This window comes from Myotis nattereri (genome assembly GCF_964212035.1).
Source record: "Myotis nattereri genome assembly, chromosome: 18".
NCBI classification, from domain to species: domain Eukaryota; kingdom Metazoa; phylum Chordata; class Mammalia; order Chiroptera; family Vespertilionidae; genus Myotis; species Myotis nattereri.
Window position 1 is genome coordinate 11,712,558 of NC_138093.1, and position 25,367 is coordinate 11,737,924.

At 41.7% G+C, this 25,367-nt stretch overlaps 1 protein-coding gene across 1 annotated transcript in view; it reads left to right on the forward strand.

Moving 5' to 3' along the window:
- Positions 1–19,142, forward strand: part of SPAG17 (sperm associated antigen 17) — a gene marked incomplete at its 5' end in the record, with an annotated part of 132,618 nt that extends 113,476 nt beyond the window's left edge. The window contains 11 exons of the mRNA XM_081113258.1: positions 470–569; positions 1,246–1,293; positions 3,617–3,726; positions 5,809–5,949; positions 7,163–7,276; positions 8,151–8,287; positions 9,573–9,757; positions 12,022–12,082; positions 14,704–14,848; positions 16,599–16,734; positions 18,965–19,142. Of these exons, the coding sequence (XP_080969384.1) occupies positions 470–569; positions 1,246–1,293; positions 3,617–3,726; positions 5,809–5,949; positions 7,163–7,276; positions 8,151–8,287; positions 9,573–9,757; positions 12,022–12,082; positions 14,704–14,848; positions 16,599–16,734; positions 18,965–18,980 (1,193 nt within the window). The 3' untranslated portion in view covers positions 18,981–19,142. The remainder of the gene's footprint in view (positions 1–469; positions 570–1,245; positions 1,294–3,616; positions 3,727–5,808; positions 5,950–7,162; positions 7,277–8,150; positions 8,288–9,572; positions 9,758–12,021; positions 12,083–14,703; positions 14,849–16,598; positions 16,735–18,964) is intronic.
- Between the last annotated feature and the right edge of the window lie 6,225 nt (positions 19,143–25,367).

Below are 25,367 nucleotides of genomic sequence, written 5' to 3' on the forward strand. Positions count from 1 at the left end.
AGATACAATGAAATTCAGTCAGGTAGATGCTGATTCCCCTAATAACGTGTCACTATGTTTCCTTTTTTAAAAAACAAAACAAAACACACATTTTTATTGATTTCAGAGAGGGAGAGGGAGATAGAAACATCAGTGATGAGAGAGAATTACTGATTGGCTGCCTCCTCCCTCACTGGGGCTCGAACCTACAACTCAGGCATGTGCCCCTACTGGGAATCGAACCATACCTCCTGGTTCATAGGTTGACGCTCAACCACTGAGCCATACTGGCTGGGCACTACGTTTCTCATTTTGTCCTCTAGTAGGGCACTGCGTAAACATTCACTGTTACAGTATAACTTGATCATGGAAATCCTAGTAAACACTTGATGGATTAAAGAAAGGCTCTTAGACAGTATCTCTAACGAGACATTAGGTATTGCTTATGTGTGGGATTGTGTTGTAAAGTTAAATGAATCTATTTTTAAAGTTGCAGCCCACCTAATTGATTTGTACAAGCAGTCTTTGACTTCTGTTCCGGAGTGTCTGCCAGACCCATTTGATACAGAGCTCTCTGAAAAGAAATTGAAGTAAGCTGATCCAATAATGTTTTCCACTTAGTATTAAGCATGCAGTGATTCAGGAATGGAGAGATGTGGGTATCATAACCATGGGTGACCACATCCAGGAGATCTCCGCCTTTCATCTGCCACACTGTCAACAACTTATCATACAGGGGTGGTTTTCTTTTATTGTTTGCCAACCGAGAGCATTGCCTCTCTTGCTTTAGAAGCATGTGCATTTCTTTATTCATTCACTGATCCAAATGGACATGTCTGGCATGCCCATTATGTGAAAAGCTTCATGCTGGGAGCTGGAGATAGAGTGATAGATAACAACTCGACCAGTGCCATCTTGGAGCTTATAAGATAGCATCAGAAACAGCCCCAAAGCAAGTCAACACATAGGCACGTCATGACAGATTGCGAGAAATGCCACGGAAGGTATATGGAGCCCCAGAAGGAAAATGACAGAGGGCCCTATTTTATGACTTCAAAAATACGGCTGCTGGGAAGGGGGAATCTTTTGGAAAAATATGCTTTTAGACCTTTCAAAGCATCACATGGACTTATCCCTGAGGCAGCCGGATGGTGGGCACTAAGTAGATATGGCCCATTAAGATAACAGAGAAAGAGCCAACTGTGTGGAAAGTCAGCAAAGTATCGTATTGCCTTTTTGGTCATAAGTCTCTTTCCTTTCACATAGGCATGCAGCAACAGTAAAGCACTGGAAAGAGAAGATAGCTCAGAAGAGGTAATCCATTCTGAAGTATATATACATAAACATATGAAAAGCCCAGCTTTGTGGAATCAAAGAGAAGGAAGAGAAAATCTTAGAGAAGGAAGGGTTGGGAGGTCCTACTGTTCAGGCTCCCTGCTGTGATCTGAATCTCTTCTGCATTTCTGCCAGTGGTCATTTAGCTTTTGTGTGACCATGTCCTTATCTCTTGAGGATGCCCATTGGACCAGTAGGGGTGGATCCTCTCCCTCTCATAAGTAAGAACGCTCTCTGTGCTTTGCTAATTTTAATTACTGATAAATAATCTAGAACTTTATGCAGAGCATAGTTATAAACATTCAAGGATTCATATAACTCATCTGAGGATGTGCTCTAAGCACCATGTGCTTTGGTTTCTTTTCAATCCTAGCCATTGATTCTAACTTCAACTCTCTTGCCATTAAGAGAGGAAGCATATATATTTACTGAGCATATAGTAGTATATATGGTACTATTGTACATATTGGTATGGCTCCCCTCCAGAATGACTCCCAGATGAATATGCTTCTTAATAACAATGTCTGGGTTACCTTATGGCATGTGTTGGAGAAGTGGTGAGATAAGACCTTAAGTCTCTTGGCCCACCCTACATACAAGGTCAAAGTGTAAGGTGTATACTGTCTCAGAATATCCCTAGAAGGATTTTCAAGTGCCTGGTGAGAGTGATTGCCTGTGGGGAGGGAGGTTGGGAGGTTAGGTTAGGGGACAGTGTGGGATGGATACTTCCTTTTTATTATGTACTCTTCAATACCTTTAGAATTGTGTACATGTGTTATCCATTCACATTTTTTAGAATTTTGGAACACTAAAATTTTTAATTTTAACCAAGAGGTAGGTAATAGAAAGCCAATGTAAGTTTTTGAAAAAGAGAGTGAAACACATAGATATGTGTCATAGAAAAATAAGTGTTGGCAGCATGCATAATAGATTGGAGAGGAGGATTAAGGAAGGAGAAAGTTTCAAGGAAATTTGAGGTGGTCAAAAATGTCAGATGATATGGAAGTGTCAGAAAGGAGAATGAATGGGGGAAATTAGGGTTTATCAGTTGGAAGGTTTATTGATGTCTTTTGTGAGAACAGTTTTAAGAAAGTGGTAGGCAATAGGCACACTTCCATAGGTTGATGAGTGAATCCATGAGGCCATAGAGACGAGACATGTTAATGAGAAATTATTGTTTAAATTAGATGATATTTTGATTCAGCCAGTATTTCCAGAGAAGCCATCCAGTGTAAGAGAGCACTGTTTTAGTTCAGTAAAATTAACTCCAGGAATTCAATTTGTTTATCTATAAAATGAGGATGATTGGACCACCTAATACCTAAGGTCAGCTCACACACTGGGTGACTAATTGCTAATTAGCAAGTGCACTTATCAAGATCATGGGCTTGGAGGAGGCAGCCTGGGTTTTAATTTGGACTTTACTTCTTACTAGCTAATGATTTAGAGTGGGTTACATAACTTCTCTAGGCCTTGGCTTTTTGGCCAACACAATGGGAATAATAATATTAACTCGGAATTCTTGTAAGATTAAATATAAAGTACTTTGCAAAGTGTCTGGCATATAATAAGCACTTAAAATGGAAAACTATATCAGATAGGATTAGGTTGAGCTACATTTAACAGACAGCCCCCAAATCAATGCTTTTATAAGAAAGAAGTAGACAGCACCACATCATCAGACTCCTTCTTTTCATCTATTCTATCGTTCTCAGCACATGATTTCCATCCTTAAGGTTGCTTCATGGTTGCAGAATGACTGCCACAACTCCAGCCATTTCATCCATATTTCAGAAAGTAGAAAAATAAATGAGACAAGGACAAAGGGAAAGCCTCCCAGCTGAGTTAGCCTTCTTTAAAAAGCCACCTGGAGTCTTACTCAGGGAATTTAGTTTACTTCTCATTGCCTGTCTTTACCTGTGAAAAGTATAGTTTTTAGCTGGTATATGTCTCCCCAATGTAGGGTTCTGATATTGGAAAGACATCTAGCAGGATTATAATGCTTTTATTTCACTTTGTAATCACTGATCACATTATTCATAAACTTTTACTTAGGTTTTTGTTAGTTCTGCTTCTGAAATTATGCAGATTAGAAGAATCTAGTTGGCTTTAAGACCATGTGGTTTTTAGTCTTTTGAGGTCAACTGTAAAACCAACCAGCTGGTATCATTATTTGCTATCTTACAATGAAAGGCTGATTTCTAAGTAGGAAAAATGACTGGGATATAGAGCTAAAACACAAGCAAATAATATTTTGAAATATTTTATGTCTCTTTTGCATAATTATGGAACCACTGACCAGGAAAGAGATTGAAAACACAAACAACTATTTAATGAAAATTAGGAACAAAGTAGTATCACCTTACTTCAAATCTGAATTTAGCAAGACATTTCAGTCTCAGGTAACTGAATGTAATTAACAATTATTGAATAAGAGTCCTTTGAAAAGCTGACATAGTGCATATGCTATTATATAATGTTCCTTTCCTGAAGTTATTTCTTTCCTACATCTAATCCGCTAACTAACCTATACCCTTCAGATCCATGTCTTCAAGAGCATATAAGAGAGAGACCTAATTTCAGGTCTTAACCTAAGTAGTGTTCTCTACCAATGTGTTACTACCTCTCCATCTCCCTGCCTTGTATTATCACTATTAATTGCCTTATCCCATCAATTTTAAGCCATTTTTTGTGTGTCAAATTCTCCCTATTGATGCTCATCCTATGATAAATCCCAGTTTTATTCATTAAAGTTTTTATTCCATTGAAATTCTGTTACCCATTGGCTGCTGAGATAACTCTAAGTTATTATAAGTTCAGAACTCCCAGTGTTGCTATGAAAACTCCAGACACTATTATTAACCAGAGGCTGCCTGAGAAGAAATTATAGGAAACTAATTAACAAAATCTACAATTGAGTTAATAAGTCTCTTGAAAAACTTTTAGTTTACAAAACTTCATCTCCAGGACCTTAAAAAAGAGACTTTGATCATTGCTCAACAATTTAACATGCTCATGGCAGCTGCCTTTCAGCCACGTGTAAGTCTAAAATTATTCTTTTGGTTTTTCCTTATCTGTACACCCTTTCTGGAAACTTGCCTCCATTTACAAAGAAAGATGAAGGTGTGAGAAAAACAACTGAGAAAAATACATGTGGTCTTCATCCAGGTAATGTGCTTGTGTAGCTCCTGTGACTGTGCCTAAATGAAGAATACCTCATAGTGGCTCTGAGGCCATAACTAGTTCCTACCACCCTTCGCCTTAGTAACAGCTAATGACATGACCTGCTGTGACCTGTATATTAGTCCTGCCTGACTTATATGAGGAAAGCAAGATGTAACTAAATTCTCTATGAAGGAGAATTCTTGCCAAAATCCTTAAACTGAATTTGATTAACAGGAAACAATCAAACAAACCCAAAATGTAGGCATTTTCTTAAAGACAATTATCCTGGACGCTTCAGAGAAATCAGTATTATTAAAAGAAAAAGATGGAGTAACTGTTCTATATTAAAAGAGACTAAGGAGTCATGAAAACAACATGCAGTGCATGCACTTTGGATGTGGGTTGAGAAAAACCACCATAAAAGATATTGTAGGGCAACGACATGAGTTTGACTGGGGGACGCTATCAGCAGGCATTGTGGCATTACTATAGGTTTTCCTGAGTGTGAGGATGGGTCAGAGTTTGCAAAGCAACGATTAAGGCTGGAACAAGGGCTTATAAGTGTGATGGGGAGAAATCGGGGGTGAAGGTTGATGCTTCTACCTGCCACCTACACAGACATCACTAATCAATCAAGTCTACTTTCCTCTTGAGACGGGGAAAGGCCTCAGTTTTTCAGCACAGTCCTCCAGGCAGCCACCACCACTCATTCAACTAGGGTTGGCCCACACAAGTTGGTCCTTGATATATTAATTTAAAATGTGTTCATATTGCACTGATTCCTTAGAGAGAGAGATTTTAATGAACAATTACATGTTCAGCCCTAGCCAAGTGGCTCACTTAGTTAGAGTATCGTACCAAGCACTCCAAAAGGTTTCAGGTTCCACTCCAGGTTAGGTCCCTGTCAATTGATGTTTCTCTCTCCCCTCACCCCCTAAAGTCAATAAATACATATCCTTGGGTGAAGATTTTTATAAAAGAATTACATGTCCACAGTAATGAATGCATTTAAGATGAGAAAATTTTTAAAAATTCACATCTCAGTTATTCTTGCCAGATAACATAAGCCAAATTACTTGGTCTCTATTTCATAAGCCAACAAGATAGCTACTACTACAGAAAGAACCAGCTAGCTCCCAGGCAGTGTGAGCCCCATTTGTTAATGGCAAGAACTGCATCATTTATGAAGAATCATTGCCTCTTAGTAGTTTTTTTCTATTTAGTCTTTCCCAAGTGTGGGGGTTGAGCACCTTGTTCATTGTAAAGAACACAAACATTAGTAGTGATTGTACCATTGTCTGGAATATCACCTTATAATATTTGTTTTAGGTTTTCTAGATCCCCAGCCAAAAGAAGTTGTAGAACAGGGACCCTCAGATAGGGCTTTTTTTTCAAAATCGGAGAGTTCTGTGAATATCAAGGAGTTCGCTAACCAGAAGGAAACTGAAAATTTATCCAAGTCTCCCACAGGTATGGTAATCATTTGCTTTATCTCACTGTCTCTCAAAACTGGACATTATGTCCTTTCGAAGTATGGGAGATTGTACTGGGTATTGAAGGTATGGTTGTGGTTATAGAAAAATTTCTCTAGTATCATGGACCCTGGAGCTGTGGAACTGTGAAAGGATTCTTAGCATGATATGGATACATTGGCAGGTTGGTTAATATGTTGGGTTTGGGAGGATGAGAAGGTCCGATTGCAAAGGAGTGGATATAATGATGGAATATATAATCCATTCCAAAGAAACAGGAAAGCAAGACAAGAATGAGACAAGTGATTGTTTAAAATGAGGAAGTCAATTGATTACAGGTCTCAATGAGGTTAAATAATTGCTTGTTAAATATGATAGAGTAATAAGCTAGAAGAATAGGAGGCGATGATATATAGAGGGAAGCTTGAAATGAGAGTTTGAAAGTGGTAAAATTATTGGTGTTGGCAAGGTCAAAGATATGACATGAGAGTTTCTGAGATAGAAGAGGAAACTATGAAGAAATGAGATGATCGAGAATCAGAGAGGACATTGTGATGTCACCAAGAAACATGGAGTAGAAGGCCACCCTAGGTGTCAAGAGCTCCAGTGAATCAAGGGAATGATGGAGAGGTCAGTCAATGATAGCTGCTTGGAGATGTCATAGATAACGCAGTCTGATGGCAGGAGCTTTAAAGGAATGGGAGTTTTCGAAGGAGGAAACAAACTACTTTGAATCAAGGATACCTACTGCTGCCCTGGGCTCTGATACTTGAGATAAGACATGGTAATGTGGCCTCTTTAAAAGAAGTAAATTAATATTCATATAAACAGCAATGTTGTTGTTGTTGTTTATTAATCTTCACCTGACGGTATTTTTTCCATTGATTTTTAGAGAGAGTGGAAGGAAAGGAGGGAGGAAGAGAGACAGAGAGAGAGGGAGAGAAAGAGAGAGAGAGAGAAAGAGAGAAGCATCAATGTGAGAGACACACATTGGTTGATTGCCTCCCACACATGCCCCAGGGATAGAGCCTGCAATCCAGGAATGTGCCCTGAATGGGGAATCACACATGTGACCCTTTGGTGCGAGGACACTAACCACTGATCCACATAGGAGTGTTTGTGTCTGACTGCCTGTCTCTCTGGGCATCCTCCCTGTCTTCATCTTGCCCTATCCCTATTTGTCCTGTTTGTTTTTATCCTCTTCTACAAAGGACAGGCTATGTCCATTACTACAGAGGTCAAAGGTTCTGATTCTTCCAGGTCCATAACCCAGTCAGCGACATGGGATTATCCCTGTCAGCTTCAGTGGGAATATTCCAGTAAAGGTACTGTGTTGCCTTCCCCTGGCTCATGTACCATCCTAATGGCTGGGTCCAGGGATGTCATGGCACCAGAAATATATGTGGCAGGAGTAGGTGTGGAGGGGGGCGATGTGGAGAGTGCTGAGAGCACAAAGATTATAATTACCATAACCCTAAACTCAGAGATGCTGTTTGCAAAATATACCCATGGTGCTTGCCTGCAGATAGTGGACATTCAAATATTGGTCCCTTCCCTTTCCTGTCCTGATGACTTTTGAATATGAGAAAGGATGTTTAATATTCTGATCTAAAATACAATTCTTATTTCAATTGCCTGGGTATTTGGAAAAATGCAGCAATGTGGATCATCTACTCTTGCTTACTCCTCACCAAATGTGTTGACTTGAGGATTAACTTCCCTGGCTCAATTTATCTGTAATTACTACCACTTTTTAGAACTATAAATATAAGAGTTGAGCCAAAAAAAAATTCTCAAGATTTTGTCCTCATTAGTTTTAAGAAATCTTTCAGAATCAATGTTTTCTTGTATTTGTACCTCATTGATTCAGTGGAAAGAACCCTGAACATCTCAGTATGAATTCAGTTTATCAAGGCAAGTCACTCAGCTTCATAGGATCTGATTTTTCTGATTTAATTAGAAAAGGTTATACTAATAGCATCTCGTCAAGTTGGTGTGAGGACCAACATTGAGTAAAATCTCTTCATAAAATGTACAGATATAACACTAGAATTAATTTTTTAAAAAGCCTTGTTCCTTTAAATGAGCTCTTAAAAAAGAAGAAAAGTTTTCCAAGTCAATGTTCAATATTCCCTGGGATGACCTCGAATGTCTTTGAATAAAATGTCCATGTAGTAATTTCAACTTTCTCTCTAACAGAATCAGATCTGTGTCTGCCTGTGAAAATCCCAACCCAGTCGTTGCTGCAGGATGTCAAAGGACAAGCCAGGAAGGAGAAAGTGAAGATTCCTCACTATTTGATGAGTTCCAAGCCCAAGTCTCTACCTCTCACAAAGGTAAAAGACATGGGGACACATTTCCCAGAGCCAAGCAGCATTTTATGTAAACCTGACCCATTGGAGTGATTGATGGCCAGCCACTGCGTGCTATTTACTAGACGTACCATCTCACCGTGAAGGCCTGTAGGTCACACACAGAGGAACTAAGTCAGTGCTTTGCTCCTATAGGCTCACTGGAGGAATTGGTAGCTTGAAATCAGCCCAGCTGGGAGTTCATAATCATAGAAATTGACAACTGCTGTTAATCAAGGTTCTTTTCAGGAAGCCAGTGTTACCAGCACACTGCTGGCTAAGGGGGTCATTGGCCACACTTCTTAGGATAAAATCCACTATCTTAGCCTGACTACAAGTGTGGCCCCGTTTGCTTCTGGGATCACATTGCCCCAAACTCGCTGTACTTCGCCATTGTGGGTTGTTAGTTCTTTAGTTCTTAGTTCTTTAAAAGCATCCAACTCCTTCCTTCCTTCAGAGCCTCAGAGATTAAGAGTCCACATCAGCTCTGCTGGAAGCCTTCTTTGAGCCCATCAGACAGGTTTTGATGTTATCCTTCTATACTTTCATGGCACCCTGTGCCAGTTGCCATCACAGAATCTGTCACAATGTATATAATTGATGTGATGGGAGTGCTTCTCAAACTTAAATGTGCACACGAATTACCTAAAGATCTTGTCAAAATACAGATTTGGACTCACTGGTGTAGCAGCCTGGGATTCTGCAGCTCTGATAAGCTCCCACGTGAGGTCAGTGCTGCAGATCTGAGGAATACCAAGTGCATAGGGCAGTGGTTCCCAAAGTGTGATCGCCTGACCCAGCAGCACTGGCAACACCTGAGACCTTGTTATAAATGCAAGGTCATGACCCCACCCCACATTTACGGATGAGAAACTCTGGGGATGAAGTCAAGAATTTGAGTATGAGTGAGTCCTGGAGTTGATTCCAGTGGGAGCTGGCATCCAGTCCTCACGGGCACAGAGGAGCGTTCGGTCCTCATGGACACAGAGGGAAGAGCACACACTTTGGACTCAGGCAGACTTGAGTGTGAGACTTTGCCACTTACCACTTGAGCAAATTTTTCAAACATGAGCTTCTCTAGCCTCAAACCAAAGCCTAAAATCCTCCCTCACATGGGGTTGCTCAAGAATTACATGAGACAGTAAATATTCCTTTCCTCTCAAGACAAGCAGCATTTTCTCTGGAGACAGAGCCTTTATCTCATCCTGGGAACTCAAAATACTAATAGAACCATTTTATTTCATGTTGTTACTTTTTCCTTAATGCAAAGGCACAAGATCCTTCTGGAGGGAGAGTGAGAACATCCTCCATTGCTTCGGCTGCCATTAAGAACCCACATTCATCCCCTTACGGATTCCATCTTCTCCCTCCATCAGTGAAGTTTGGAGTGCTTCGAGAAGGGCACACCTATGAAACCACTGTCAAGCTCAAGAACACTGGTGTGGACTTCTGCAGGTAAGGCCTAGGCACCCGCGTCTGCTCAGTCACCTTCTCCTACTCTGTGGCTTGTTTTTGACTATCTACATCAGTGAATGTTTCTTGAATTGAACTGTAATTATACTCTCTTGGATTTTCACATCATTCATTCGCTAATTCTCCCATTCATTGATTCATTTATTCTTCAGAAAAATCAGTATTCATCAAGCCTCAAGTATTAGTTGGTACTTCTTTGCCCTCCCATTAATCATTATTCATACTTTGGTAGAAGCAACTCTAGGTCTGATCAGCTCTAGAAAATAAGGGAGGTGAGGGGCTGTACAAGTGTTAACAATAATTAACACATAATTTGAAGGTCTACTTCTCAAATTATTTCTCAAATCTACCACCAACTGTGATAGCTGATATGTTTTAACTTTATGATCTAAAAACGATTTTAATTACATTACTTCTGCATAGTTGAAGCAAAAAGAGAAAAATATAACCTGAACCATTAGGGCAGTGATGACGAACCTATGACACGCGTGTCAGAGGTGACACACGAACTCATTTTTTTGGTTGATTTTTCTTTGTTAAATGGCATTTAAATATATAAAATAAACATCAAAAATATAACTCTTTATTTTACTATGGTTGCAAATATCAAAAACTTTCTATATGTGACACAGCACCAGAGTTAACGTAGGGTTTTTCAAAATGCTGACACGCCGAGCTCAAAAGGTTCGCCATCACTGCATTAGGGTCATTTTGGCTCTGAAGTTCTGACTTGGAATTGATAACAAATATTTTAACTCACAGTTTGTACTCCCAGTTGAAAATACACTGCATCTGGTATTCAGTGACAAGGAAGAGTCAGTCCCTCCTTTCCAATTCAAGACCAATAGAATTTCAGAGCTTGTAGAGACTATGCCAGTAGAACAAACTGAGTAACTCATGTGTTTTTTTAAATAATTAAATTTATTGGGATGACATTGGTTCACCAAACCATACAGGTTTCAAGTTTACAACTCAATAAAGCATCATCTGCATGCTGCATTGTGCACCAATCGCCGAGCAGTCTCTTTTGTGACTTGTTTTAAGGTCCTTGTAGGCTGGAGAGTAAGGTGGAGTCTCAGATCTCCTGAGTACCAACTAGTTCTTGCAGGCAACTCACTGGATCCACACAGCTGTTGTCACTGCTGCATGGGAGAGTTCTATACCAAGACAACTCCCAACTACAAAATTACCTCTATCCCATTTTTACTTTATCTTAAGCATAATGTGGAGAATTTCCCCAGTAAATATGGAATAAATGTTTGTTTCAATTGCCAAGTTTTTCTCAGTGTGAGTGACAAGTCCTTCAAAAATGGTTGTGATTCTGGACTCCGGTTCGGCAATATATGCAGCAGAGCAACAGGAGCATGGGTTTCAAAGATCGCAGTCCCATTTCAGTTGAGGACAACCCCCACTTCAGGAATTACGTTTGCTTCCTCAGAAACAGACTGAGGAGGACCCAGGCCACCAGATATTATTGGTTGTTTAGGTTGTGGCCAACAAGTAGGTGGGGAGGGATAGTCAACCTCAAACTAATAAACTTGATGTCACTACTTCATGTAATAACCACTAATCCTGTCTGTTCAGTACAGAACTTTAGCTTTAGAGAGTTCATTCCTCAGGGGAGTAAATTTAGCCACTACAGGGCAGGCAGCAGAGTTGAGGGTCACCGGAGCAGGGTTAGGGTTGATGTGGAGGTGGGCTTTCCTCAGCATTTTAATTTACTCCAGGCCTTCAACCTTCAGGCAGAACACACAAACCACAAGAAGGGAAAGGCCCCATGTGTGAGCACAGGGCTTTTCAACTTCACCGACTTGCCTGTATCTCCTCTCCCCAAAGATCAAACTCCATGCACAACAGAGTGAGACTGGCTCCGACGCCCCACTGCACTCCCCAGACCTTTATTCTTCAGCTTAACAATCTGTCGGTCAGCATTGTGTTCACGCTGGCGGCCACACTGCAATGCACACATAGCCAAACACTCACGGCTCTGCCCGGCCTGGCTGCTCGGCAGGGCTGGAGCTGGGCTAGGAGCCTGCTTGACGCTGATGACAGCTGTAGGAAAGGCGCTTGTGAAACGGGCCCCAGAGTCTTCTCCCAATTGAATATTGGGTTGATTTTCCAATGGTGTGGACCCCATGCTCCTACAGCGTGAATATTAACACCTTCCTGATTTTGAATACCCAGGTTCATTCATTGTTCGTGGTTTTCATTATGGCATAAATTTATTCCCATCTCTCGGCCCGTAGGTTCAGGGTAAAGCAGCCGCCACCCAGCACAGGACTGAAAGTGACCTACAAACCTGGGCCTGTAAGTCCTATGTGTTGCCTGTTGTGTATGTCAGTGTGTTTCTATATGAATGCAGATATGTTTCCCGTGAAGTCCTTCTCCCCATTCCATTTAAACCACGTTGAAGTCTAATTTTTTAGTATTATAAGCAAAAGATTCCTGGCATTGGTGCAGTATGTGGCTTGATGTCACTTACTTCATGTAATAACCACGAGACAGATCCTGTGTGTAAACAAAGTTAAACTTTGAGCTATGGAAACATTTCTGAAGTTCGCCCAGTACTACAGTTATGTATGGTTGTATGAAAAATATATCTGTAATAATTAAACATGATTTAACATGCATTTGGGAAGTTGATTACCTAACTATATCCTGTGAAAAATCCTTCTGCAGTGAAAAATCCTTTGGAAAAAGAAATATTCCAGTCTTATAATTCTGTGTAAATCTGATTTGTTCTCTTGGTGTTCGCCAGAGAATATTATTAAGAATGTTAAGTATATTATTTAATATACTAAGAAACAGTATATATTAAATTCATCAGCTGCCTCATTTCTCCAAAGATCTCTGAAAATACAAATGTTAAAATGTCAACCTATTCTGACTTTATTTGATATAACCCCAAAAATAGGATGTTAAGTATAAAACTTGCATATCACCACTTAATTTCACTATAATTTCAGAACTTTAGTGTGACATAAACTAAAGTTTGTCTCAAATATAGTAACATCACATTTGTAAATCTTAACACTTATTTGTTGGTCAGTGCACCATCCTGCTGCTTTAACAATCCTTTCATTTCACCCAACAAACAGTTCCTCCCACAAGCCACTGTGTGCCAGGCTACAGGGGGTGATAAAATGAGTAAGACAGGGAAGGAGCTCACAGCCGAGCACATAGTGGGCACCCAGAGGATGTGTCCTTGAGGACAGAATGAAGTGAGGAAGTCTGGTGGATGCATGAACCCTTTGTCACAGGTGGGGCCATGCCCAGGCTCATGGAAACACTGAGAAAGGGCATCCAGTCCCATGACCAGCACGCAGGGGTCCCTGAGTCCGAGATGTTATATGTTGACAGAGAAGAGTCAGCTTGGTTCAGTGAGGGGTTGCCTTGCTTGGTTCAGTGCCCAGTCACCTGGCTTCTTGTTGCAGCTGTGGGACCAAGCAGCTCAGCCATGTTGGCTAATTAATCCTGAGCGCCTTGTTTTCCTCGACTGTAGAAGCGCAGACCAGTCCATGTCTTCATGCTCTTCCAGCTCTAATATCTTCCGATCTGTGAAGCAGTACTATGCAGTCCCAATTCCAAGCAGAAATGCATTTTGGGGTTAGATCCCCTAATTCATGAGTCTCTCTCCCAAACAACTTATCATTGTACTGTGTCAAGATTTCAGAATCTTCACAACATAAGGCAAAAACCAAAACCAAAGCAAGCTCTCCTTCCACCGCTCTGGGAAGTTAGCAGATTTTTCACTTCAAGAGGGATTATGCCAAATGCTAGCATGCCTGTGGGATAGACCTTTATAGATACTAAAATCCAGAGTGTATTCTTTAAAGCTCACTCTATACTGTTAGGGGTTTTTTTTCTTCTTTTCTTTTTGACAGTAGGTTTTGGCTCTGGCAAATAATCTGTAGACTTCTCCATTTGTAAATCTGGCCACTGCTCAGCTTGGTCGGTTGCCAACACTAAACGAATGTGCTCAAAGCCTGGGCAGACCTGTACGGTGCTGCACTCCAGCCCCGCGTGCAGGATGTCCTCCTCCCCAGCCCTGTTGATTGTTGGGCTTGGAGGGCCCAGGGCTGATTCTCAGAAACAGAGCTCTTGGATCCCCGCCAGGATGCGCCTTACACATTCTATTATTTTTTAAAACAAGATGGAGGGAAAATTATTTGTATCAAATTGCTTTCCTTGTGGACGTATTTTTTCCAGATAACTGTTGTCATGTCTGCTTTTGAACCCACCCCCCGGAGAGGCAGCTTAGAAACACAAACAACTCTGTTTCCTGGCTGGTGTTCTTTTCAAGGAACAAGGGGAGGAGCCCATTCCTCCCTGTTTCTTGAAGCCCATACCTCCCTGTTTCTTCGTTGTGTATCAGGTTTCTTCTTGGTGGGGACAGACCTCTTCCCTGTAGCTTTCAGACCTAGGCAGTTCAGCATTTAAAGGAATTCTGTCTCCCTCTACTGGCTTTGTCACATCACAGGTCCTACATAAGGTAGAAATCAAGAGGCAGGACAGTGGTAGGTTTCACTCAGTCTCTCAGATTATATTTATATTTGTCTTAAATCTAATCTGCAAGGATGCCAAGGAATAGAAACCCACTACTGACATTCAAGAACTAGCACAGTTAGGGGCACTATAAAAGTTTGCCTTTGGTATCGCCTCTGGGGCCCTGGCATTTATCCTTACGCCTTTTCTTAATAGCACCTAGTTTTCTTCAACAACTTATCTTGGGTCCCATTTACTCAATGGAATCCTGCCTCACTAATCCATGAAGTACTTCTTCTAAATGCTGTAACAGTAAGCATTCATTTGTGCTTAATTTATAGGTGAGGAACCCAGATTAGTTTCAGTAACTTGCCCAATTTGGTGTGAAATCCAGGATTTGAACTCAAATCTGTCTGATTCTAAAGCTCCATTGTGTCTCACAGGTGGCATCTGGCTTGCAGGTAGAACTGAAAGTGGAGCTATTTGCCATGGTTATGGCTGAGGACAGCACCAAGGGATCGACACACATCTTTCACTATATTGAGATCATGACTGAGCATGACATCCTGTTCTTACCTGTGGAAGCGAATATCCTTTAAAGTTCAGTTTGAATTGTCGTGCATAGTGCAAAAATTGCATTTGGGCCAGGAGAACGCAGAAGTCAAAAGGGTATTTTCTAACCCCCTCACACCCACACTCCATAGCTTCATTAATTCCAAGCAAAGTGCCTAACACACAGCACCAGTACAGTCATCGCAAGATGAATTAATGCCAATGTTATTAGCTGTGATGGACTACCAATTTTTTTTTTTAAAAAAAGCAAGTGTTTGTCATCAAGAAAAACTTATAATGTTGTTGAGAGACAGGAGATACCTTCTTTATTATAAAGGTTGAATGGATATTCACTGAATTACGCATATATACCTCATATTAATGTCTCACATGTAGATATCATATGGATATTGAGTACTTATTATATGCAAGGTACTATATGAAATATTTTTCATATATGAAAATGAAAATTGGACTCTATCTCAAAAGACATATACACTAGTAGCAGAAAGCCTTCATACCTGATTTCTATATTTTTTGTATTCCAATGACATGAATAATATAATATACTACTTTGTGCTATAGTAGATATATATATATATATATCATATATATACATATATATATATGATATATATATATTCTTGTGTTATATATCTGATATTTGAGTCTTATAAAATGCAAAAGCTTTTGATGAAAGATTTAAACTAGAAAGAAAAAATAAGCCCATAGCAATAGGAAAGCTCCAGGTGTTTGGGAGAGTTATCAGGGAGTTTGTTAAGAGTTTGGGGAGTATTAGGAAGTATAATGGGAAAGTTGGTTGGAATCAAATTGTAGAAGAATTTGAATCCTTGGCTTAAACTTTATTAAATAAGCAACAGTGAATCATTATTCTGATGCCGTGGGGACATAATTAGCATGTCTTTATAAAAATTAATCCAGTTGCACAAAATATGTTTAAGAAGAGTGGCTGGATATGCAAAGAGCTATTGGAAAGATACATCAATAAGCCAAGTATAAGGACAAGAACTACAGTATGACAACAGTAGTCATGTGGAAGAGGGACATGATGAAGGACATTTGGCAAAGAGAGCTGTAAAATCTGAGGTGGAACCCATTGATAAAAGGAAGAGGACATGAGTTCAACTCCAAGGTTGTGGGCTCAGATAATGAATCATGGATATACAGAACTGGATTTCAGTTGGAGTCATATCTGGAGACATACTTTTATGCATCACCTATAAAGAGGTGACGAATGAAGGTATGGGAAAGGAATAGAAATTTGGGGTCTGTTTAGGGAGCAGGAGAAAGAACCCCTGCTGCTGATCACAGCCATTAGAGCATTTAGCACTTGTGCTAATAAAATTTCTCTATTTCCTTGCTTATAGATTAAAGATCACCTGCCAGGCACAGAAAAATGGTGGAAAGGGGTTTTATTAGATCTTTAACCTACTTCCAAAGACAGTGATAGTTCACATTCCTCTGGACCCCTCTGCACCAAAAACCATAAAATTGTATATTGATGTGGTTTGGGGGCCTGGTTATGGTGATTGATGGCTACTCTAGAGAGGCAGAGCAACATGCACTAGGAGGAACAGAAGAAATTCCAAGAGGTCAGTATACATCCTTCATCCCTAAGCCTGAGCATGTAAAACTTGCATTAAACAGAAAAGTACCTAAAATTGAGCTAATGGTGCTAGAAAAGAGGTTCAAATTCTGAAATGTTAGAGTTTGTGAATATAAATCATTTGACCATGAAAATCATAGTCCTTAACGAATATTATACCAGTTTTAACAAGTGTCAATTATGATAAGAGACTTGAAGGTTTTCCCCAGGGAAAGGAAAATCCCTTGGTCCAGAGGACATCTGCAGTTCCTTCCTCTGATGTTGGAGTTGTCCTGGCCCATAAAGTCTGTCCACAGTAGGTCCAGTAAGTACTAAATGGGAATCTGATTTTCAACCATTCAAATCTGAGGCCTTAGACCTAAAGTTTGTTCTCTTTACAGTCAGAAACCAATGAGCCATTTAGCCTGCTGGAATGAAAATACTAGTTTCTAATAACTACAATAGGTATTATTTTATACTAGAGGCCCGGTGCGCAAAAATTTGTGCACTGGGGGGGTGAGGGGGGGGGCGGGTCCCCTCAGCCAGGCCTATGACATCTTGCAGTCTGGGATCCCTCGGAGGATGTCCACCTACTGGCTTAGGCCTGCTGCCTGTGGGATCGGGCCCAAGCTGGCAGTCAGACATCCCTTTGGCAGCCCGGCAGCCCTCGGGGGATGTCCACTTGCCAGCGGGGAGCAGGCCTAAGCTGCAGTCGGACATTCTTAGTGCTGCTGAGGAGGCGGGAGAGGCTCCCACCACCACTGCTGTACTGGCAGTTGTCAGCCTGGCTTTCCCCCTGTGGGAGTGCACTGACCACCGGGGGCAGCTCCTGCATTGAGCATCTGCCCCCTGGTGGTCAGTGTGTGTCATAGTGACCAGTCATTCCCAGTCGTTCTGCTGTTAGGGTCAGTTTGCATATTACCCTTTTATTATATAGGATAGAGGCCTTGTGCATGGGTGGGGGCCGGCTGGTTTGCCCTGAAGGATGTCCTGGATCAGGGTGGGGGTCCCGCTGGGGTGCCTGGCCAGCCTGGGTGAGGAGCTAATGGGTGTTTGCAGGCTGGTCACACCCCCTTCAGGGTAGGGGTCCCCACTGGGATGCCTGGCCAGCCTGGGGTCCCCACTGGGATGCCTGGCCAGCCTAGGTGAGGGGCTGATGGCTGTTTTCAGGCTGGCCACACCCCCTTTAGGGTGGGGGTCCCCACTAGGGTGCCTGGCCAGTCTGGGTGAGGGGCTGAGGGCCGTTTTCAGTCTGGCCAAGCCCCCCCAGGGATGGAAGCTCCCAGCCTCCCCTTTTTTTCTTTTTTTCTTTTTTTATTCTGGGATTTATTTACCTTCTATAATTGAAACTTTGTAGCCTTGAGAGGAGGTCAGAGCCAGCCAGGGCGAGTGGGAGGGAAGCTTGGCTTCCTCCATTGCCAGGGGCAACCCACTCCTGCTCGCTCCAGCTCTGTGGCCACGGCTGGCTAAAAGCAGGTACCTGGGGTTTATTTACCTTCTATAATTGAAACTTTGTTGCTTTGAGTGGAGCTCAGAGCCGCTACGGCAGGCGGGAAGCTTGGCTTCCTCCATCATTGGGGCAACCAAGCCTCCTGCTTGCTCCAGCTCCGTGGCTGCTGGCCGCCATCTTGGTTGGGTTAATTTGCATATAGTTGCTCTGATTGGCTGATGGGTGTGGCTTAAGGCATAGCAGAGGTATGGTCAATTTGCATGTTTGTCTTTTATTAGTGTAGATACATTATCATATCTAATCCTACTTAATACTACCTCTAAGATAGATACTATTTTCTCCACTTTACAAATGAAGAAATGGGGCTCAAAAGTGAGGATCCCAAAGAATTTTTGTTTATGGGTCATATCTAGAGGACACCAACCTTCAAGAGGGATTTTTAATGACAAAGTATTACCTCCTTCCTCGCCCCAGAGAGTAACCTCTGATTGACCAGGGAGAGACTTAGACGCTGTACTCACAGAGACATTCCGTAAGCCACAAGGATGGGGTTGGTGAGGAGAGGAACCTAAGAAGAAAATTATTAAATCCAGTCATTAAAAAATGAGACTTTGATAGTGCTTGTCACAGGCAGGGAGATAACAGTATTTACATTTCTAGAAGAGAAAACAGTGACCCTAAAAATTGAAAGAGTGAATGTAAAGACCCATCAGGCCTTCCAGTTTCAATAGTGCTTACGAGTGAGTTTAGGCAACAGGTTTCACCAGAAATCGGACATGGTTACCCTGCCTCCGAACCAAAGTAGGAGTGTGAGTGTCTACTCAATACAATAATCTCACTTTGCTCTCCTTCCCGTTTATTAAGACCAAGCTTCCCCCACCCCCCACTTCCTCAATTCGCTCTTTCTAATGTTTGAATGAGAACGAATTCTACTACGTTTCTCTCATGTCCTGACCTGAGTTAGTAACTTCTGACCAATGGTTTTCCTCTCAGGCATTCTCTATCTATAAATGTCTCCCAGAGCGTACCGTCATGGGCTATCTTACCTCTTTCCCTGCAGCTTTACAGATGGCTTTGTGTGCTTTCATTTTTGCAGTTTCTTCTCGGTATAGTTCAACTGCCTCCATGACCCTCTCAGCCTACACAGAGGAGGACAAAGGACAGAAGTCACCGCGACACACTCCTTCACCCCAGAACACTGCGCCCGGAGGGCCCGATGGGAAATCACCAAAGCGCTTGACCCAGTTTAATAAAGATGTGCCAACAGATGGCAAACTGCATGCAAAGGCATCCTTGGTCCTTCTTTTCTTTTTAATTTTCAGGGAGGAGACTAAGTGTCCTGTATTCCAGTAAGAATGGACGTGGACACATGGGTAGGGCAGCTCCAAGGAACGTCTAAAAGGTGCTACTTCCATTCCAGGGCCGATGCTCCACCTCTGAGCTACAATAGCCAGGGCTACATTTTTACCTTTTAATCTATGAGAATGAACAGAAAACCAGAATGAGGCTAAAAAGTTCCTTCATCCTGAATTTAAGTAGAGGATTTGAGTCTAAAAAATAAACCAAAAAATATAAATAAATAAATAAATAAATAAATAAATAAATAATAACATATTAAAAAATAGGAAAAACAGCAACAACAAAATAAACCAAAAAGCTTTACTGAGATGAAGCTGAGGAAAAGGGGAGGAGGAAGACGATGACGACGAAGGAAAAGCAATATGAAATAACGGAATGGATGTTAGAAGAAGAACCATTCTGAAAAAGGAGTTAGTGACCTTTGGGGTTTAATGCTCTTGGGAGTTTCAGTAAGGATCAGCAAAAATCCACATAGAGCATTGATGTTTCAATGACAAGGTCATTGGTAACCTTAAAAATATTTTCAGTTTGAAGCCAGAGCCAGAGTGAGGTATGTTGAATTATAAATGTGAAGAAGTGGCATTACCTCTTTAGATACTTTTAGAAGAATCTTGATAGTGTAGAACAAATGTGGTGGCAATATAAGGCAAAGGAATGATAATATTTGGGCTCTTGTTACAATTCATTGCAACCTGAGAAATTTTATTCATGGTGTGTTTCATAGATAGATAAGAATGCATAGTTGCTAAGTGTAAGGGCTTTTGAATTAGATAGTTGAGCGAGATTTCAAATATTTCATGGGCTAGCTGTGTGATCTTGAACATGCACTTAACCATCCTACCACTCAGGAGGATATTATCTATCTAGATAGATAGAAACACACCCCTCGCAGTTTCTTGTGAGGCTTTAATGAAATAATGCATGTGGAACATTTAACACAGTCTCTGATGCACAGCAAGTCCTTAATAATGTTTGCTGCTTTTTTTAATCCCTTCTTACTCATCATTTTGTCTCTAGAATTTAACAAGGCAGCTAGCTGGTCAAACCAACACAGAACCTAGGATAAATTTAGAAGCCAATTTGAGGTAAGATTCACTTTTATGATATTTTCAGAGAACATTAAATTATTTTCTCTATAATTCTTTTGCCTACAGAATGTTTTTAATATTCTTAAACCTGAAATGAAGGGTTTGGGACAATTGAAATAATTCTACAAATGCCCACTAGAGGACAGAAGAGAGTCAGGCAACATTTGAGAAGAAATATTCAGGGACCAGTTGTCCTTGATTCTAGGATAGACTTTCCTACTATGAGAAGCTCAGACACCAGAGCCTGAGAATTGTTTTAATTAAACTCATTATTTTTAAGTTAAATAATGGATTAGAAATATTTCCCAACATTTTACTGCCTTTCAAAAGTAGTAAGCTGATAATTTTCATTTTATCATTCTGTAGTTATACTTCTATCATAGCTCTCACTTAATTCTGCCTTATTCTATTATTTTATTATTTTAATTTTTCTATTATTTTAATTATTTAAATAAATATTATTTAATCAACCACCATTATAAGTAAAACTTTTGAAGGCTGGTGTAGTTTCTCACTCGGGCACTTCTTTTGCTTTGTAGACTCTAGGGAATTAATTTCAACATTCATATTATCATCATGGTAGAGAGAGGCAACAAGATATTTTGGATTAATGATTAGGGAAGCAGAGATACAATAAGGGGCACCCACATTCCTCCATACACTTGATAGGCTCATCTGTGTTGACACCATAGATCAGTGCCAGAAAAATCAGTGAGTGGGCTCTTAGAATGTATTCTCTTGATAAAGAAAGAGTGCTAAGGAAATATTTATTCAGTGTATAATGTGTTAATGTCACATGGTCTGACATGCATTGTTTCATTTATTTCAAGTTCTGTCAGATTCTTTTCATTGTACAAATGAGATGAAAACAAAAGTTTATCAATTCACCTAGTATCAGAAAGCTAGTATATATAGGAGCTCTTAAAGAAAAATTTGCTCACAGTGAGCAAACAGAAATGGATTTTATTCTGATAATATCTCCAGCAATAGGGGAGAAAACACAGACCACTTCTGGATACCTGATTCTATGAAACAAGGGGTAAGGACAGTTTTTAAGAGGGAGCCTGGGGGACTCATAGGTCATTTGTGCTTGTTAATTGGCTTTACTCAAAGGAAAGTAAACATTATCTTTCCTTCCTGATGGGAGATATTTTAGGAGTTGAGGCAATGTGCCCAATGAAGTTAGGTTCTTACTCTCTCACAGACACTGGGAGACAGGGGCTTCTCTTCCTTGATGACTACATTTCAAAGAGATGTCCCCAGGTCCTAGGTTATAAAACTATTGCATCTCTAGGGGTGAAGGAACAATTTAAAAGTATTCTAAAGTAAATACTGTAATTAAAGAAAAGTCAGGGACCTAACTATAAGGAAAAACCCTGTGTAAAGTTTAGTCAAGCTGAGGAGAATAATGAGACATGCCCTTGTCATTGTATCAAAAAAGTCATCACCATATACAAGGTCATCTAGATATGCTCCTATGTTATTTTCTAAGAGTTTTATACTTTTTTAGTTGACATTTAGGTATGTGTTCCATCTTAATTTGATTTTTGTAAAGGCATAGTGTCCGTGTCGATTCATTTTGTTGGCATAAGAATGTCCAAGACCATTAGTTGAAAAGAATATCTTTGCTCCATTTTATTATCTTTACTCCTCTGTCAAACATCAAGTGACTATATTTATGTGAATCTACTTACGGGCCCCTCATTGTGCTCTATTGGTCTATGTCTCAATTACTGTAGCTATATAGTGGGTCTTGAAGTTGGATAGTGTCATTGTCCGACGTTGTTCTTTAATGTACTGGTCATTTTTTTAATTTTTATTTTTTGCCTCTTCATATAAACTTTAGAACCTGTTTGTCAATATCCACATATAACTTGGTGGAATTTTGATAGAGACTGTTTGGATGAATAGCTCAAGTGGGAAGAACTGACATCTTGACAAGATTGTCCTCCTATCCATGAACATGGAATATCTCCCCATTAATTTTTTCTCTAAGTTTGTTCATTAGAATTTTATAGTTTTTCTCATGTAGATCTTGTACACTGTGTTAGATTTATACCTAAATATTTCATTTTGTGGGGTGTTAGTATAATTCAGTGGTTCCCAAACTTATTTGGCCTACCGCCCCCTTTCCAGAAAAAATATTACTCAGCGCCCCCTGGAAATTAATTTTTTTAAAATTTTAATAGCAATTAAACAGAAAGATATATGTATTAATGTTTCTACCTTCTTCGTAAAATATAGTAAAGAAAGGTGTAAATTAGAAACATTGAAGTTTGAAATTATGAAACTATTTATTGAACTCAGAATAGAAAGGTAATACAAAAAAAGTTAAAACAAATGCACCTGTGACCATCACCGCCCCCCCTGGATCGCTGCAGCGCCCACCTGGGGGCGGTAGCGCCCACTTTGGGAATCACTGGTATAAATGCATTCTTAATTTCAAATTCCACTTGTTCATTGCTGTTATATGAAAAAACAATTGACTTTTGTATATTACCTTTGTATTTGGCAGCCTTGCTGTGATCACTTATTAGCTCCAGGCTGTTTTTGTTGATATTTTCAGATTTTTATATGTAGAATCATCATGTCTTCTGTAAACAAAGGCAGTTTTCTTTCTTTCTTTCCAATCTGTGTAACTTTTTTTTTGCCTCCTTACATCAGCAAAGACTTTAGTACAATATTGAAAAGAAATGGCAAGAGTGCATATCTTTGCCTTGAACCTGATCTTAGTGAAAATACTTTGTGTTTCTAATTATTTAGTATGATATTAGCTGGAAGATTTCTGTTGATAGTCTTTATTAAGTTGAGGAAGTTCCCCTTTCTTCCCAGTTTGCTGGGCGTTTTATCATGATTGGGTTTTGGATTTTGTCAAATGATTTTCTGCATCTATTGGTATGATCGTATGATGTATGTTTTAAAGTCTCCTGATGTAATGGATTACATTAGCTGATTTTTAAATGCTGGACCACAAAATAAAGAGTGTTATGTAATAAGTCAATGAAAGGAGAGAAAATAGAATCCTATAGAAAAGTATGTAAATGCTACAACTCTTTGGGGATGCTACCCTACGGAATTGCTTGAACAAGTGGCCAAACTATGTGTACAAGAATAAAGACTACAGCAGGAGGGCCCCGCCTCTTAAGGGCTGATAGAGAAAGGGCAGTGGAGAAATGATTTTGCTTTCTGAAATTTCAACAGGGATCCCCTGGGTGGACTGGAACCACTAACCTACCTTTGACTTTTGAAACCAAACCGGTGCATTGGGCAATTCCGAATACAATGGGGCATCCAGATGGTCTCCAAGGCCTTGCCCCATGCCTGCCTCAGATGCCATTGCCCTGGAGATGCAGGGCCTGCGAACGCCTGGGCCTGAGCCAAGTGGCCCCAGGGGAAGCTGAACGGCCCTGGTCTCCGGTGATCATTCTTCCCCTTGCTTGGCTTGGGCGGCACCCCACCATCTGCGCCACTGGCTGCTGTTGGTTCAGCGAGGGCCAGAGAGAGGATGTGGGGGGTCTCAAAGGGGGCCAATGCGAAGAGGCGGTAAAGTGCGGGGAGGACAGGGGTCAAGGACAGGCAGCCTTACTAGAGGTCGGGGCAGAGGCTAGGGCTGTGTGTAGGGACATGGGAATCGCTAGGGGGTTCTATTTTATCATCAGAATTGAGAGGAAGGAAAGGGAAAACAGCGAGCAGGAAAGAAGAGTGCCTGCAGTTCAAGAACAAAGCGCACCGGGCGGGATGCCTTTATGTCAAAACTCAGAACGAGACAGACCCACCACCGCGGGCTCAGCTGCCGTGATTCCACTATAGAGTGGTTAGTACGCAACAGCCTCGGTGCCATTCCTAGTCACGGCGAGAGCCTCTAAGCTCGGGTGCTGAGAGCTTAACTCTCAAACCCGGCAGGCAGGCTGCGCCCCTTCCTTACCTGGGGCCACATTCAGGGGAAGGGAAGGAAACCCTGCGCGGCAGGAGCCTGACCTCCCTCTCCGCTCAGACTCTCCGCACGAGGACACCCAAGAAAATGCTTCCCCTTCAGTGCGACCCCCAAATGCCAGAGTCCTTTCTGCCCCAATTGCCCAGCGAGGATGCTTATGTGCTAGCATTGCTGGGAAATGTTGCTTCTGTCAGATTCTAAAGGAATTTAAAGACCAGATTAAAAAAAAAAAGTTTGCATCAGATAAGTGACACCTCCTCGGTAGACCTGTTTAGCTGCTTCAACCTTGGTTCCTGGGACTCGGTGTCCTTACATTCACTATGTCAACCCCTCTCGCATATTCAAGGTTTTTAAATACCTGTGGGCGGCCACTCAACCCGCCAAATGGTATCGCTTCTGTACCACAGAGGCAAGGACAAGCCTGCCGCGTCCCCGGTAGCCTAGTGGCTAGGATTCCGCGCTTTCACTGCCACGCCCCAGGTTCGATTCCCGGTCAGGGAACTTCTTTTGCGCCGTCTGACATGTCCTCCCGCAGGAATCTGCTTCATCTCCGCACGTGCGGTGTGTGCGCTCCCCGCACCGAGTCTTCAACTCCCGCAGCAGGACACAGGCGCGCGCTTCTGGGGACTCACGGGTCTTGCTTTTCTCTACGGCAGTCGCCCTCCCGCACAAGGGGCTTCGGAGGGCTCCTCGGCCTCCCGCGCAGGTGCACACGGCGGTGCGGAGGTCGCATCCCGGGGGGCTGCACCCGAGGCCGCGGCACCCGCCGAGCCGGCGCAGCCCGCATCGCGGAGAGGAGGGAGGGTGGGTGCGCGCCCCGGAAACGCGCCGGGCGGCGGGGCCTCCCCAGCTCGGTCGCACAAAAATGTTTCTCGGCTTCGGGAGAGGTGCCGCCGCCAGGGCTGACTGTCCGTCTGTCTCTCGAGCTGGGTAGGGAGGCGACGTGAACCAACAAAGGCAGCGCGTGAAGTCGGCGCAACCGGAAAACGCCGAGCGCGGCCGCGAGCAGCGGGAGGAGCAGGAATCCGCACCAGCTCCGACCACCGTCCCAGGGCCCAGTCCCACGAGGACTGTTGCCCTTAAACCCGCAGACGCTCCCCGGTGCGGGGCACGGTTTC